At 39.3% G+C, this 15,605-nt stretch overlaps 1 protein-coding gene and 1 pseudogene across 1 annotated transcript in view; one reads left to right on the forward strand and one right to left on the reverse strand.

The window, feature by feature from the left end:
* The window catches only part of col22a1 (collagen, type XXII, alpha 1), a 74,336-nt gene that overhangs the window by 24,714 nt on the left and 34,017 nt on the right, over positions 1-15,605 (reverse strand). The window contains exons 16-29 of the mRNA XM_086192520.1: positions 13,872-13,925; positions 13,743-13,787; positions 10,601-10,654; positions 10,463-10,516; positions 9,929-9,964; positions 8,847-8,876; positions 5,217-5,270; positions 5,012-5,065; positions 3,075-3,128; positions 2,408-2,461; positions 2,259-2,312; positions 2,095-2,148; positions 166-219; positions 7-51 (exon numbers count right to left, since the gene is read on the reverse strand). Of these exons, the coding sequence (XP_086048646.1) occupies positions 7-51; positions 166-219; positions 2,095-2,148; positions 2,259-2,312; positions 2,408-2,461; positions 3,075-3,128; positions 5,012-5,065; positions 5,217-5,270; positions 8,847-8,876; positions 9,929-9,964; positions 10,463-10,516; positions 10,601-10,654; positions 13,743-13,787; positions 13,872-13,925 (696 nt within the window). The remainder of the gene's footprint in view (positions 1-6; positions 52-165; positions 220-2,094; positions 2,149-2,258; positions 2,313-2,407; positions 2,462-3,074; positions 3,129-5,011; positions 5,066-5,216; positions 5,271-8,846; positions 8,877-9,928; positions 9,965-10,462; positions 10,517-10,600; positions 10,655-13,742; positions 13,788-13,871; positions 13,926-15,605) is intronic.
* On the forward strand, positions 7,019-8,252 carry LOC147241189 (uncharacterized; annotated as a pseudogene).

Raw genomic sequence — 15,605 nt, forward strand, 5'->3', positions numbered from 1 at the left:
ACTCACTCTCTCCCCTGGGGGACCTCTTGGTCCAGGAGGCCCATCATCGCCCTGAGAAGTCACACAGCCATGAAATGTTAGATTTTAGCAGATAAAATGTACACACTATCTCATGTGCTGCATAGCTGGCCTGGTCTGGTGCTGATTAAGAGTAAGGCGCTATACCTTAGGTCCGGGCTTGCCAGGAAAACCATCTGTTCCACGCTCTCCTCTGGGCCCCTTTACCAACACAAGATTTTGATTTTAGATGTCATGCTTTCAAAACATGAACACAGCCACTACATTAAACTTATCAATTTTATTTCAGTGACTGAATAATTACTGTACTTGCTTACTCAGGCTTAAGTGTCATTTCATTGAGCTGAACCAGAGGGCAATCGGGAGGGTGCATACCTCCACCAAGGAGATATAATGCCAACAAATCTTGTTCCACATCAATTCAAAAATCCAATCAATTTGCTCCTTAACCAAAATTCCATAACCCTACCAAATTACATCAAAATCAATTCAATATTTTTAGTTATCTGGTTTACATATCAAACAATATCAGTGATGATATGACCTAGTTGGCAGAAATAATTTAAAGAAATGGTGAAAACTGGGGTATTATTGTTCAAACTGCCTGAAAAATTCCAGGTATAGGCACTTTTCATTGACTTGAAAGTAAATTGTCTTTAATGCCACAGGTGTGTTGGCTTGTGGTTGTTTTTTTAAGGCACAAAGAAACATGAAATAGTAATTATATCCATCAAATAAATGCATCAACCTCAACATTTTAAATGTTTTTGAAATACGCATGCTTACATTTTTTCACAATTATGAAAAATAATGTAAAAGTGTACATCTGTGAAACTGCCTATTTCACAATGTTATTAATGTAATCAGAGAATCCCAGATCCACCCTTTCAACAGTCAGGCTCCTTCATACCTGACAGAGCTCCTAGTCCCCTATTATCCTGCTAGAACCCTTCGCTCCCAGGTTGCAGGGTTACTGGTGGTTCCTAGAGTTTCTAAAAGTAGACTGGGAGCCAGAGCCTTCAGCTATCAGGCTCCCCTCCTGTGGAACCGTCTCCCAGTTTCAGTCCAGGACCCAGACACCCTCTCTACCTTTAAGAGCAGACTAAAGACCTTCCTTTTTGATCAGGCTTATAGTCAGGACTGCTTAGGCTAGCCCTTAGATGTGCTGCTGTAGGCTTAGGCTGCTGGGGGATCTCCCATGGTGCACTGGGCTTCTCTCTCCTCCTCTCTTTCTGTCTGTCCTCCTGTATGTGTTTTACATAAATCATACTCATTTGCATTCCTAATCCATCTTCTTCTCCCCAGCCTTCAGGCTCCCCTCATCCCAGATCCCGGGTGCTGCTGGGGGAGGCTACAGACCTGAAGAGGCTCAAGCTGCCACCCGTAGCTCCACCTGCTCACGTCCCCGTCTGTCCATCAGTCTCTTCCTTTCTCTCTCTCTTTATCTCTGTCCCTCTCTTTCCTTCTGTATATCTGTTTTCCTCCATTATCTGTCTTTGTCTCTGCCCCGCTCTCCTGCTCTCTTTCCCCCCAACCGGTCAAAGCAGAAGGCCGTCCCCATTGAGCCTGGATCTGCTCGATTTTCCTGCCTGTTAAAAGGAAGGTTTTCGTCGTTGCCACTGTTGCAGGATGTGCTTGCTGATGGAGAATTGTTGGGTGTAAATTCATTGAAGGAGCGTGGTTCTAGACCTGCTCTAGTTGTAGTGTCATGAGATAACTTTTGTTGTGATTTGGCGCAATACAAATAAAATTGACTTGACTTGACTTTAGTCAGATCTACTACAAAAACAAATGAATTCTTCCTGGCCGAAGCTCCATCCTCTGGCATAGTTTGTTGATTGAAATATGATAATACAGGTGGACATTAAAATGGACAACAGTGGCATGGTTGTAAACAATAACAGCGAGCAGGAAAGAATATATACGGAGCATTTTGTTGAGGTGCGAGGTCGGTTTATCGTTAGGAGCAACAACTTTAACACAACACATTGCTCATAAATTGAAAGGAAATTGGTTTGTGCAGCTGAGCATGGATGACAAATGCCGAAGAGAATATTTCAGTTTGGTCATACTGACCATGGAACCGTCATTTCCAGGAAGCCCATCCAGACCGTCTTTCCCAGGAAGACCCTTTGAAGATCAGCAGCAGAGGGGTGGTTGACATTTAGAGAAAGAACAGTTAAAGTATATGACCGTACAACTTTGACTGAAAATAAAACGGAAAACTGATTGAAACTCACAGGCTTTCCAGACTCTCCAGGTTTGCCTGAAAATCCAATCTCACCAGGAAGACCCTTCACAAAGGAAGAAGTACCTCAGCATGCTCATCACTCAGTAACAGTAATATTTTATCATATAATCTTCCCGAATTCTATTTCTGGCCACTTACAGGTGGTCCTGTATTTCCTGGGTTTCCTGGTGGCCCAGCAGGACCCTGTGGACCCTGCAAAAAGAAATTCAAAAATTCTAAATGACTTTGAATTAAATCAGTTACTTAAGGTTAATACAATAAATTCCATAATTATGACGTAACCATCTTCATACTGTGTGCCCTGGCACTGTCTGCCCTGGAAAAGGGATCCAATTCTTCCCTCCTCCTTTTTATTGTATTGACTGTCAAAGGACATTATGTGAGTCATATGGTGTAAACATTCTAACGGCTCCTCAATCAAGTATAGGTGCACCTCAGTGTCAGTACACGTAAGTATCCACTAGAGGAAGGTATGGCTTCATTGTTCACAGCTCATCCCACCAACTACTCATCTCAATTTTGCTCCAGTTAACAATTTTGAAAATTAACTGGCAAACCTGTTGTTTTCAACCCAGTCAGTTAATTTTCTTTCTATAAACAAACAATGAATTCACCTTAAGAGAGAGCACTAATGTGTTTTGTGTGGGTCACATGAATTACTGAGAAGCCTCCACTATGAAAACCAAATAATGCCCTCATTTGAGAGGTCATTCAGGTGAACTGACACTGACAGTACAGCAAGGGGTCATTTTAAATAAATATTTGTTTACATTGCTGAATGATATGGATTCAGAATTGTCCTTACAGGAGGTCCAGGAAGTCCATCCACTCCAGGTAATCCACTTTCACCTTTCTTTCCCTGAAGGACAAAATAAATCAAAAACTAAAATGAAAAACAATCACTATAACCAAAGTTCAGCTGTTCCAGGACTGTAGCTACTCTTTAGTGCTCTGAGGTAATGTTCTGTGTATTTTTGGAGGATTGAACAACTGGAGACAATTGGTGGAGTTAAAGATGTACAGTTAAAACTGACACATTTTTAGAGTGACCACAGTATTTTCAGACTGAATCCTGTTAGATTAAAAATGTCATACCTTCTGCACCCTCTGTCTCGGGAGAAACAAGTAGCTAGCAAGGGGGTAGTCAAAGTAAACCTGAGGTAAATCTCAAAATAAACTGGCCTTAAATGGGTTTGATAATGGGTTATCATATGTGTTTCTTTTTCAAAAAATGTTAACATATCTGAAAAATATCTTGGTGAAATTAATTCAGTCCAAAAACAGTGAGACAAAAACTGGTAATACTCTATCAAATTTAACAAGTTAAGCAGTTTTGCTGAGATAGCTTTAGCTATTCAATACTTAATATTTATAAAGAATTACCTGAGCTAATAACAAATGTAAAAAAAAAAAAAGTACTTATACGAATTATACAGCATGGTTATAGAAGTACATATCTGTAGAAAATTGGTTTTCTTAGTAAACAAGTGATTTTTGTTATAGCAGCTCATATTTCATGCGTTTTCCCTCTGATTCTTCTTCAGTAGTTTGTTGATAGTGTCCTTAACCGTCACAACAGATTAAAAAAAAAGGATGAAATAGGCTTCAAAAATGATGGCCCATATGACATAAGTTTTTCAGTCTACAGCACTTTGGATGAAGCCAGTGAATCCTTAGCTGAGGTATACCTATAAACAAACCTCCAAAAAGGTCAAGCGCAAAGCATATCAGGGTGAGTGTATAATGGGGGTAGAAAATCTTTCATTCATGGCCAATAGAGTTGAGTTGACTCGATGGCCCAACTGAGCAGCTGCAAATGTTGATTCCAGCAAATTGCTGATTAGATGCTAACCACTCTTAGTGGAGACAAGGCTCAGGGGAGTCATCACCTTTGATAATGTTTGAGAAAAACAAATTAAGGACTGTCTTTTTTAATTATATTGTTCCAGGATGTGATGAGCCAGTGTGGAGAGAGGCAGAGGGGAAAAAAAGACAGATATGTGACAGCTGAACCAAAAATTAAAAAGGACCAATAAAGGCTACATGTAGTGCTTCATGCTACATATTGCCATATGAAGAAAACAAGATGCATTGAGTAATAAGATTCTAGAATCCATTTTCAGTTAATGCACATCACAATATCTTTGGATGGCAAATCATTTTCACTGCTCTTCTATGTTTTTTTTAACGCAAGTTATTTACCATTTATTATGGTAGTTGAGCAGGGATGCGGCAATGTGTTGATTGAAAGAGTGACTTTCAAGTTATTCGTCACATCTACAGAAAAAGTAGATATTTATATATATATATATTGTGTGTGTGTGTGTGTGTGTGTGTGTGTGTGTGTGTGTGTGTGTGTGTGTCTACTCTGACAGGTTACAACATTAATTATCATGACTGTGAGTGTACGTGTGCGTGCATGCGCAGTGACGGACAGCAGATATGGAGTTATTCTTGACTTCTTGTGGTGTATGATAACATATAAACATATAATCATATTTCACAAAAGCACACAAACTGCTTAAGACCAGCTCAACATAGAATTCTGACACTGGTTTATCATTGAAGCACTCTGAGGTTCAGAGGGTGACTGTGAGTAAGGATGACCTTTTGACATAAAGCAAAACATTCAGGCCACAGTGATGGCAGGAGAATATCATTTCGTAAGAGGTATGAACCTCTCATAAATAAGAAGAACATGCTGAAGCAATCATCTGTCTTCAGTCAAACTGAGAAGCTTACCCTTTGGCCAAACTCTCCAGGTTCCCCTGGGAGACCTTGTACACCTGGAGGACCCTTGGAAGAAGAATGTGCATGGTCAACTTCATTTCTTGGTGTTCACGTTATATGGATCTGAGCAGGTGGTTTCTCCACACAAAAAATAACTTTTCCAAAAGCAAAACAACAAGAAGCACATGGTAAGGAAGAAATAAATCATGATCCTTACAGGTGGGCCTGGAGGACCGTCAGCCCCTGGAGGCCCAGGAGGTCCAGCGTCTCCCTGAAATACACATCATACATACAGACGATCTAACAAATTGTACTTAGAATATTGATTTTATTTTTCTATACCCAGAGAAGTGTTTCGAGAAGTGTTTCATAACCACTGGGTCCAAGGGTGGGCCTTCATCTTCCTCTAATGGCCCACAAAATTCTTTCAAGTTAAAGCTCAGTTTATCTGAGGGGAGTGACGTTTTAGTACCATATTCATCTAAAAAAATAGAAAAGTAGGTAAATGTTCAAACCATTTAAAATTTCGAAAATATAAAAACTATTACTACCATTATAGTTATCCATCTTTAAACGTTAACAATTTGAAATGCAAAGTTCAGCAAGCTTATCAGTAGCACTAGGCTGTGGTGGCAAATGATGGATATGATCTTAAGGTGTTCAACTATGAAATTCAAAAGTCCAGTGTTCCATCCCAGCAGGGATTGGTGTTGTTGAATTCATTGATTTATTTTAAACTAAGAATTCAATTTGAGTAAAATAGACGAGTCCAAAAATGTATTAATCAGCATCCCTATTTAGATATTGTTGAAATACCAATAAATATTGAGGTTCACGTCATGTTAAAAAATGCTAGCTCAGTTTTGTCAAGTAATATAAAAGTTAAAAGGTGATAGTTCGTCACTATGGGGCAGCTCGCTGGACATCTGGACATCAAACCCTATCTCTAAGACGAAAGCCAGCCACCCTGAAATGGCAGATAGCTTAAGCTGCTTGTACCTGAATTTTTTTTCTTCTTTTATTGGTCACCAAACCTTATGACCACAGAAGCATATTACAGTCAGTTGAATTAAAAAAAACAAACAAAAAAACTCTATTTTTCTGGATCAGTGATATAAAGTTCATGGGAAAAAAATATTTCTGCTTAGTTTTTCTGAATTAAGCTCAAATTTTAATTTAAAAGAAATATTTCAGATCAGTACCTCAAAATTCCATGAAAATCTTTGCGTTCGTGCTTGAAAATACCAGATCACAAACATGCCCCTCCCCAGTTGTTTACTTTATGTTTTACTTTTCTTTGGGTTTGAAACAGATGGAAATGCAAATGTTCTAAAGTCATCTAGACAGCATTAATATTAGTTGTCTTTTTACAAACTCTTGTTTCCAACTTTCCATACAACCCATCGACTTTGAGCTTCTTATTGCAAATAAGAAAGCAGATTTTCTTTTTTTCCCTTTTATGAAAAATATATGTTATACTTATTGAGAAAACTGAGCAGAAATTATATTTTCACCACAATTTATCTTATAAATTCAGAAAACAGGGATTTTGTTTTCTTCATGGGGAATGCAATATAGTTCCATACATAACCATGTGGGAGGGTTAACAGTTAAGTAGACAAAAAAAACTGACCAAAACAGAATTGTGGGTCACCTGCTGATGCTGCTCCAGTCTGCCTGTCTACCTCCTGCTTCATCTGCCCTTGTAAACAAAACTTCAATATACTTAATTTTCTTCACCTCATTAAACCTCATTAAAAACTGCTCAAAGTCATGGTACTGATAACCGATTTTAGAAAATTCAAAAAATACTTAAATTGGACTTGATTAACTTTTGAGGGGTCAAACCAGGGATTTGTCATGAACATTCTGAACTGGATGGATGGACAGTCAGAGACAGCAACCATGGAGGTGAAGTCAAAGGTATAAGCCCTGTCAGATTCCCAAGATCAATGAGAAGAAGATTCACCTTGTCTACCTCAAGTTGTTCAACCAACTGATCAGTTTTGCCAATGGGATATGACAGTTGAGACAAGCTTGGAGTACGAGCTGACTCCCATCCCATTGTCCCTTTTTAGCAACAAAGATCAGAAAATTAACGAGGCAAACAAGGCAGGCTTTTCCAAGTGTAGCCTGAAGGAGTTGGCTGATCCGCTTGAGCTCACTAACCAACCCTGCTTCACTTTGGTGGTTGATGGCGGATGGCTTCTCTACATGGTGAAGTGGGAACAAGGTCAGACTTGGCAGGAGATTGCCAACAGTTACCTAAGCTCCATGCAGGGTCTTGGCCGTAACTCTCAAAAGATCACTGTGATCTTTGATGACGATAACAGATCGCCCAAAGATCATGGCCACATCTGACGTACCAAGAGGTCATGCTTTGATCTCCAGATTCGACTGGATAAGATGCACTGGACACCAAGAGCAAAGTTCTTGGACAACACTCATTACAAGAGTGAGCTCATTCACCTCTTCTCTTCAACATTTTGAAAACTTCCCACCACTGTGGAGCAGAGTTACAATGATGCAGACACTTCGATTGTGAGAGAGGCATTGGCTGCTGCTACAGATGGCTCTGTTGAGGTCAGTAACATTTGTGTAGGTATTTCACTTTCACATTTTACTCTATTTTCAATTGTTGGGAGAAGACGCAGACATGTGGGTAATGCTGGTGCATCATAGCTCAAGCAACATCCACCCAGGCTTCTTAACCACATCAAAGGGGTCTTATGATGTCAGGAGGATCCAAGAAGTTCTCAGAAAGCCAGAGACACTACCTGCTCTTTTGTGATGCCTTCACTGAATGTGATACGGTTTCTGCTATCGCTGGCCTGGGTAAAACAACTATTCTTGACAGATAATAATAATAATAATAATAATAATAATAATAATAATAATAATAATGACATGATCATATATTGCCTCATGGAAGGCAGCTGCTGGGCTGATCAAACCGGAGACTCCACCTCCAACAGAGGGTGCAGCTACACAGCATTCTCTTCATGCCTACCTATAGACCCAGGACTGGATCCTTCTACGGAGCATGTCTCTGGACTGCTGTGACTATGGATGGAGATTAGGTGTTCATGATTATGAGCTGGGTCCAACACTAGACCAGATGGCTCCTGAGGAGGTACTCTAGTTCATAAGCTGCAATAAGAATGGTGTCAAGGGCATCTCAGCATGTGGAATTTGTAACGCCATAACATGCAAGAATGGCACTCATGATGGCGTTGAAGAAGACTCAGATTGATGATGCAACTAATTGAAATAAATGCAATAAACATAAATGTAAATGAAACAAACATAATAGGGTCTTCGCCAGAAGTACCTTCTGGCTCAGGCCCTAAAAATTGGGCATGGCAGTTTTTCCACTAAGGAGTGGTTCTAGTAAAAAATAAATTCTAGCAATCAACTCAAAATCATTAAAACCACCCGGTTTGACCCCTCGCAAGTTACTCAAGGACAAACTAAACATTTTTGATTTTTTAAATACAGATTATCGGTACCCCAACTTTGATCAGGTTTTCTGTGGCTTCCCTTGGGAATTGAATTAAAACTTTTTAATAGTTGTTATTACATACCTTTATGAACACACTGGTAAAGAAATTTCTTGGTAACAATTTAGTTTACAGATTTTCATATGTTTCCCTTACTATATAACATTAATTATAATTACAAACTTTCCAGTACTATGCAGCTGTAATTGGTAGAAATATCACCTTTACAATCACAATATATAATTAATTATTTTTCTTCATGGCAATCAATATGTTATCATGAGTAACAGAGAAGTACACCAGGAGAAAGCCAGAATTACAGTATTAATTACTCATCCACCACTCACCTTTTCTCCCCGTAAGCCCTCTTGTTGAAACTAAAAGAATGCAAAGATACATGTTAAGGTAATAAAATGCAATTCATGTCATTGTTTAAATCTTTGTGCTCCTTGGTCTATTTGGCAGGAAATTTTATTATGGGCCAGAGTGATAAATTTTACACTTTGTCATTTGTTTGTCACTGAAATAATAATGTAAATTTTTATCTTGACACTTTGCTCATTAATAAAATGTTGTGTAAATATCAATTATAATTTCCTGGGGCAAAGGGGATATATTCAAATACTTTGTTTAATCCACCGAAGTTCCCTTCACTGGCTTCACAATTTATTAGTCAAAGACAACAACTTCTTCTTGAGGAAAAATAGCCCCCTCCTCATGTTTTGTTTTTAAGCATTAGGCCAATGTGCACACATAGCCAGGTATTTACAAAAATGGATGTTTTCCCCCCTCTACGTTTTAAAAATAACATCGCTGACACCAGACCGTTTTCAAAATATCTTCATTTACACGAACCCGCATAAATACGCTGTTAAGAGCTGCTATGAGCAGGCCAAACCTATAGGCGGCAGTGTAATGAGAAGCGTAAAGTCATGCTAGCCAATCAGAATCCCAGAAAAAACAACAACAACGAATGACACGAGTTACTTCCCGTTACTTCCACGACGGCGCGTGACGTTCTGAAGCCTAAATGTCCGTTTCCCCCTGTTTACATGCAAACGTGAAAACTGAGTTTTTCAAAATCTCCCCTTTGGCCCGAGTTTTCAGAAATGATTGTTTTCGGTGATTTGAAGCTTCGTTTTCATGTTAACGAAAGGCCAAAACGCATGGAAACATCACCATTTTTGTATAATTATTTTACACTACATTATTTGCATAAATGGGACCTTAGTCGATGTTGTAAAAAATTATTTGGCTTGTTAAGAACTCATCATAAAAAATACATCACTTTTTGTATGTATTATGTTCAATATGACATTTACTGATCAGTGTCTGTGTTTAAAACAATGCCCTCATGTCATCATCTGACTTTATAACTGGAGAAGCCTGTCATATCACATAGTCCCTTGAGTCTAATTTTGGTACTCACCACATCTCCAGGTAATCCAGGGAGGCCTCTTACTCCCTAGATGCAGAATGAAAACCCAGTCATTAAAATAAAGAGTCTTTCAGAGTTAAGTTCCTCAGGCAACATGGTAATGATCTTTTAACGACCATAATTCATGACATGGCACATGTTTCAGTGTGTACTTAATGTGGACCTATAAGTGACTGAAGCACTATAATGCAATATGTGTGCATGTTGTGCATGCATATGGGTGTGGTATAATGTGTGTGCACCACTGGAAAGATCATCAAAGTCACTAATTGCAGACAGACAGATGAACTCTATTTTCTCAGACAAATAAGTGGGCTGACTTTGATGGTGTTCAACAGAGACAGAGGAATGTCTGGAGAGTAATACAGACACAAGTTTGGAAGCTGCTTCTACCCTTTGAAATTATTAATAGTAGCACAGTAGCAGCACAGTTAAATAACTATGCTCAGAGCAATATCCTCTTTGACTTGCTGTTAATCAAGTGAACAGGGTGTTGTGCATCTTTCAAAAGAGGGCAGGACATACCTTTTCACCTTTAACTCCATTGGCCCCTGGTGTACCAGCCAGCCCTCTCAAACCCTTGTGAAGTTTAGATAACAGTGCCATGAATTCTGAGGCAACACGTAAAATCTACTGCAGCACCTTAATCTAGTCGCAATTTACCTCTTTGCCAGGACCACCAGGTTTTCCAGGTAATCCATCCAAACCTGACACTCCCTAGAATGTAAAGAAGTATAAAAGATAGAAAGTGCAACTTATTCTACAATTCAATCTCATGATTTAAAGATTCAAGGAGCATTACACCAATTTCCTACAGGAATACCATCTCTCATTAGGAGTACCAACAGAGGTTTTGTAATTTAAGGACTAGAAGTAAAGACATATCTGCCTCTTTAGCTTAAATTTTGATAGGTGTGCCCTCCATCAATGTGGAGCATTTTCTAACCAAAATAAATTTGTAAAATGATATAATTTAGCAAGTAGAATTTGGAAATGATCATAAATCAAATCTGGAGTTAATGAAGTTATATCACTGTGGCAGAGACACTATATGGACTCTCTTGAGTGCCCTGTAGTTTTTAAAATGTCCCTCACAGGACTTGTAAAGCCAGAAAAACACCAGGTCCAGCTTCAATGTGTACCACCACAATCATTATTGCAGTCAATAATAATTGCAGGGGGTGGCATGGCTCAGAGGTAGAGTGGCCATCTAGCAACCGAAGGGTCGCTGGTTCGATCCTCACTTCTTCTGGTGACCATGTTGAAGTATCCCTGAAAAAGGTACTAAGCTCCTAATTGCTTCTGATGGCCCTGTGATAGACTGGCGTGCATCTAGGGTGTACCCCACCTCTCACCAAATGTCAGCTGGTATAGGCTCCAGCCCCCCCCCCCCCCAACCCCAACCATAAGTGGTATAGAAGATGGATGGATGGATAATAATTGCTATCACATGAAGCAGCTACACTTACCAGGTTTGAGAAACGACTGTGATCACATAACAGATCGAGCTTTTTTCCTGTTTTCCCCATTGTAAGACAAATTTGCCCCTCCCCATAAATCCCACAGACCCGGGTGACAAGCAAACAACATCATTATATTAAAGGCAATGTGAGGTAGCTGAGAAACATATTTTTTCCACTTGAAAATGAATCAGTCAGATGATGTCAATGCATTATCCTGTATCCATTAAGATCTGATATCAGCAAAATCTGATTGGTGGAGTGCACTTTTATCATAAAAATCCATCCATTTTCTTCCAGGAGTCTATCCCAGTGGCTTTCAGGCAAGACACAGGGTTCACCCTAGACAGGTCACCAGTCCATCACAGGGCCAACACATATAGACAGACAACCATTCACACTCACAGTCAAAGATCCCATGCCCGAGCCGGGACTTGAACCCAGAACCTTCTTGCTGTGAGGTGACAGTGCTAACCACTGCACCACCGAGCTGCCCTTACAAAAATGTTTACTGAATTAATTACTGTTTGCCATTTTCAGTTTCATGAGTTATTACAACGTAGAGGAATTAGGCAGCAGAAACATGATATCCTTTCCTGTTAAGAAATGTTGTATACATTATGGGCCCCACTCTAAACATGGCACAAGCTGGTGCTCGGTAAAGCTCAAGTGTCATTGTTAGTATCAAGTCAGCGCATATGAAGTTTCACCACTATGCCCTCACCCTTTTAACTAGCAAATGAACTTGTGCACTACCTACACCAGCAGGTGCTTAAATATGTTATTTGGGCATCCGCTGGCACACGAGCAGGTCTGCTTCCTGAGATGGGATACATTCATTTCTCCTGAGTTGAAATGCGTGTGCCATTGAAATAGCTACATGCCAAGTCCTGTAGGGCCCCATATGTGCTGACATCAGGTACAGCTATATAGCTACTGTAGTTTCAACAAATGTAACTATTCCAAATAACACTGGAAATCTTGTTTGCAGTGCCTCATGGTGTACATATTTAACATACTTATGAACACAGTTTGTGCCTTTGCTTTGTTGCATTCTCCTGTCATCTTTTTGCACTAAATTTTTTTTTTGTGATTATTTTATGACTCATCTGTTTGCTGGTTGGCTTGGTTCAAGGTTTAAAACTCTTTATTTGAAATGAAGTTTTCGCTAGAATGAGCCCAATGTAGGATGGTCTCCAGTTATCCTTTATCATTGATATGATACAGAGATCAGATCAGTTAAGCTCCTATCTTTGCTAATCAATGTAATCTGCAGGATCTACATCAGTAAGGTTCCATTTAGATCAAAACAAATAAAAGAATAACTGAAAAGTTGAGTGAACAGCAGTGCAGCAGTCAAGAAAAGGATGCCAAATTCACAAGGAGTTAATACAGCAAGGCTGTCCTTACTTCATCCCAAGGTGCCTCTTCTACCACTAAACCATCGAGTTCCTTTGTCACTTTACACAAGTGAGTAATGTTCCAGCTTTTACCAATGGGAAATTGCGGGCGTAAAGATAGATGGCTTTAAATATGTCAAAGCACTGGCATCAGGGTGCTTGACGTTTCAGTGTGACCTGCTACACATCCTCATGTCATATGGTAAAGTTATCACTTAACTATACATGTACGTATATTTTGCCTTCTGCTTCAATCTTGTTTGAATCAGTGAAATTTAAGTCAGGCCAATATCTCAGAATGTCACAAAAGCTACAACTGTACAATTTATACCTAACTGATGTCTGTTTGTCACTGACTGTGAACTCATCAACAAATTCAATTTGACCTCAGCTGGATTATTGATAGTAGCAGATAAATTTTTATTTATTTGTTGGCAGTTTCAATTGTATTCTACTATCATCGTGATAGGGAAATGGAGGAATGAGTTTGCAGCAATGAAGAAAATGCAGACATCTACAAAGCTTCAAAGTCATGAATTAGATGGGTCATGGCCAAACACCCCCATAGAATCCCAGACTGGAAGCGTGGGGAGTAAATCGAGGAAGCCACATCTGTTTGTTCAATTACGCCCCTCAGTTCTTACTTCCTGCAAGGTCTCTCTTGATGAGTTAACCCTATCCTCAGGATGAAACTCTCTCTGTTTTCTACTGGCTAACTAACTGCACAGTTCAGTAGGAAAGTGAGTGAATAGCTTATCTTGTCCTTCAGCAGCTTCCACAAAAAAGCACTCATATGCCATTGAGCAGGATGTTGAAGCCCCATGTGCACCAGCCATATCTAGTAGTCCAGGTGCAAATAAGTTGATATGTGTTGTTGTGAAGCATGGTGAAGTTAACACACAACTGTACACAAATTTCTATATATTAAGTGGGAGTACTACTCACCCTAGCTCCTGGAACTCCTTTTTCACCCTTTTCACCAGCTTCACCCTTAAACACAGCAGCGTTACAAATTAAATAAAATCGTTGATCAGATCATCATTAAATTGTAAAGTGCATTCAGAATATACTCACAGTGACACCTTTAAGTCCTGGTGCACCAGGAAATCCAGCCTCCCCTTGAATTCCCTGTATTATAAAGATTGAGTTTTTTTTTTTTTTTCCAGTTGGGATTCATTTGGCAGTTTAAGAACAAACAGATCAAATTGATTTAGTTTGCACTAAATGCATTTGTTAGTCAAATGGCTGTAGACACTGAACAGGTCTGTAATATAATAATTACTTTAAAATATTGGAATCGTTTTAATCGATATAGAAAGTATTATGACTGTTTCCATATTACCGTCATTTCAACTGTAGAAAGTAATCAATATATCAATACGTTGAGACCCACACATTTCTGATGAAAACCTTCACTATTGTGATTGTTTTTGAGGTATTTGTTCATTTTAAGTCTGGTATTTGCCCCAAATACAATAAAAATGTACAACTTTTACCACACCAAATATGTGGAAACTAGCGTTACTGTTGCCTCAGCAATCTTCTATTCGCCAGCTTGAACAAGCTGAGTCAGAGTAGAATAAAATAAGAATTTAACCAACCAATTTAAAAACCTGAAACCCAAAAAGGAAATTAATGCTCTAAGACAAAATACACCCCCCATGGAAAAAAAAAACCAGTTGTCCTTTGACAGCAGACCACATTTTTTTTCTCTTCAGAAAAACTAAATTAAAACCCTTTTTTAAAAATTAAGATGTAAATTTAGTGGCAGTTTTTTCTCTCTGAAATTTCTAAATCAAACAGGTATTGTACTGGTATTGAACCTTTGCTGTAATTGGGTAATGAATAAATCATGCTTGAAAATAATATTTGGCTTTACTAATTCATTTAAATAATATTCCCTTTTAGAAAAAAAAAGAACGGTCGGAGGCCTCGGGGAAGACCCAGGACACGTTGGAGAGTCTATGTCTCTAAGCTGGCCTGGGAACGCCTCAGGATCCCCTGTGAAGAGCTGGATGAAGTAGCAGAGGAGAGGGAAGTCTGGGTCTGTCTTCTACAGCTGCTGCCCCCGTGACCCAACTTCGGACAAGTGGAAAAAAAATGGATGGCTAGATGGATGGATGGATGGATGTCAGAGCACTGTTGAGTTTTTCTTTTGCTCTGCATATTGGTGATCTAATAAAAATATGTCTGAAAAGTTTTGAAAATTGTTCCAGTGAGTGAGCATCCACAATAGCAAGGCCCTGGGTCTTGGTATGCATTGCCTTGTTTGTTGCTATAGCTATTCGGTTCAGAGAGGATTGCTCAGTTAAGCCTTTATATCTGACATCTGAAGGCCTTCAGTTTGAATTGTGTTTTTGTCCAACTAAAGAATGTGGGTCAAATATTCACCCTCTTCTAGACTTAAATGGTCTCTACCATACACTGAGAAAAGTATCTAGGGCTTCACAACAAATTAGCCACCTCATTTTCATGGCTACCTAATCCGGTAATGCAACTCTGAACTCCTAATGTTTATTTCTAGTACTGTCTTCTAGCTGACATTTGAAGTGAAAACTGTGCTCACATAATGTTTCATGTGCAAATCTTCCCCTTTGTCAAGAGCATAGATTCATAAATTTGCTATTTCCTGTGTTTTATCAAAAGGGGGTGATCATTCCTTCCTGTCCTGGACCGGGCAGCCTGTCATAGTCCATTGACAAAACCGGCTCCAGCAACCCCCCACCCTTTCCCAATCCTCTCTCCTTCACCAGCTGCTGCTTCACACTGGAGAAAGTCCAAATAACTGGCCCCCTTTTCACAGGAAAT

Source organism: Aulostomus chinensis, chromosome 22, assembly GCF_037954235.1.
Source record: "Aulostomus chinensis isolate RoL2024-O1b breed Wild chromosome 22, RoL_Achi_v1.0, whole genome shotgun sequence".
Taxonomy (NCBI): domain Eukaryota; kingdom Metazoa; phylum Chordata; class Actinopteri; order Syngnathiformes; family Aulostomidae; genus Aulostomus; species Aulostomus chinensis.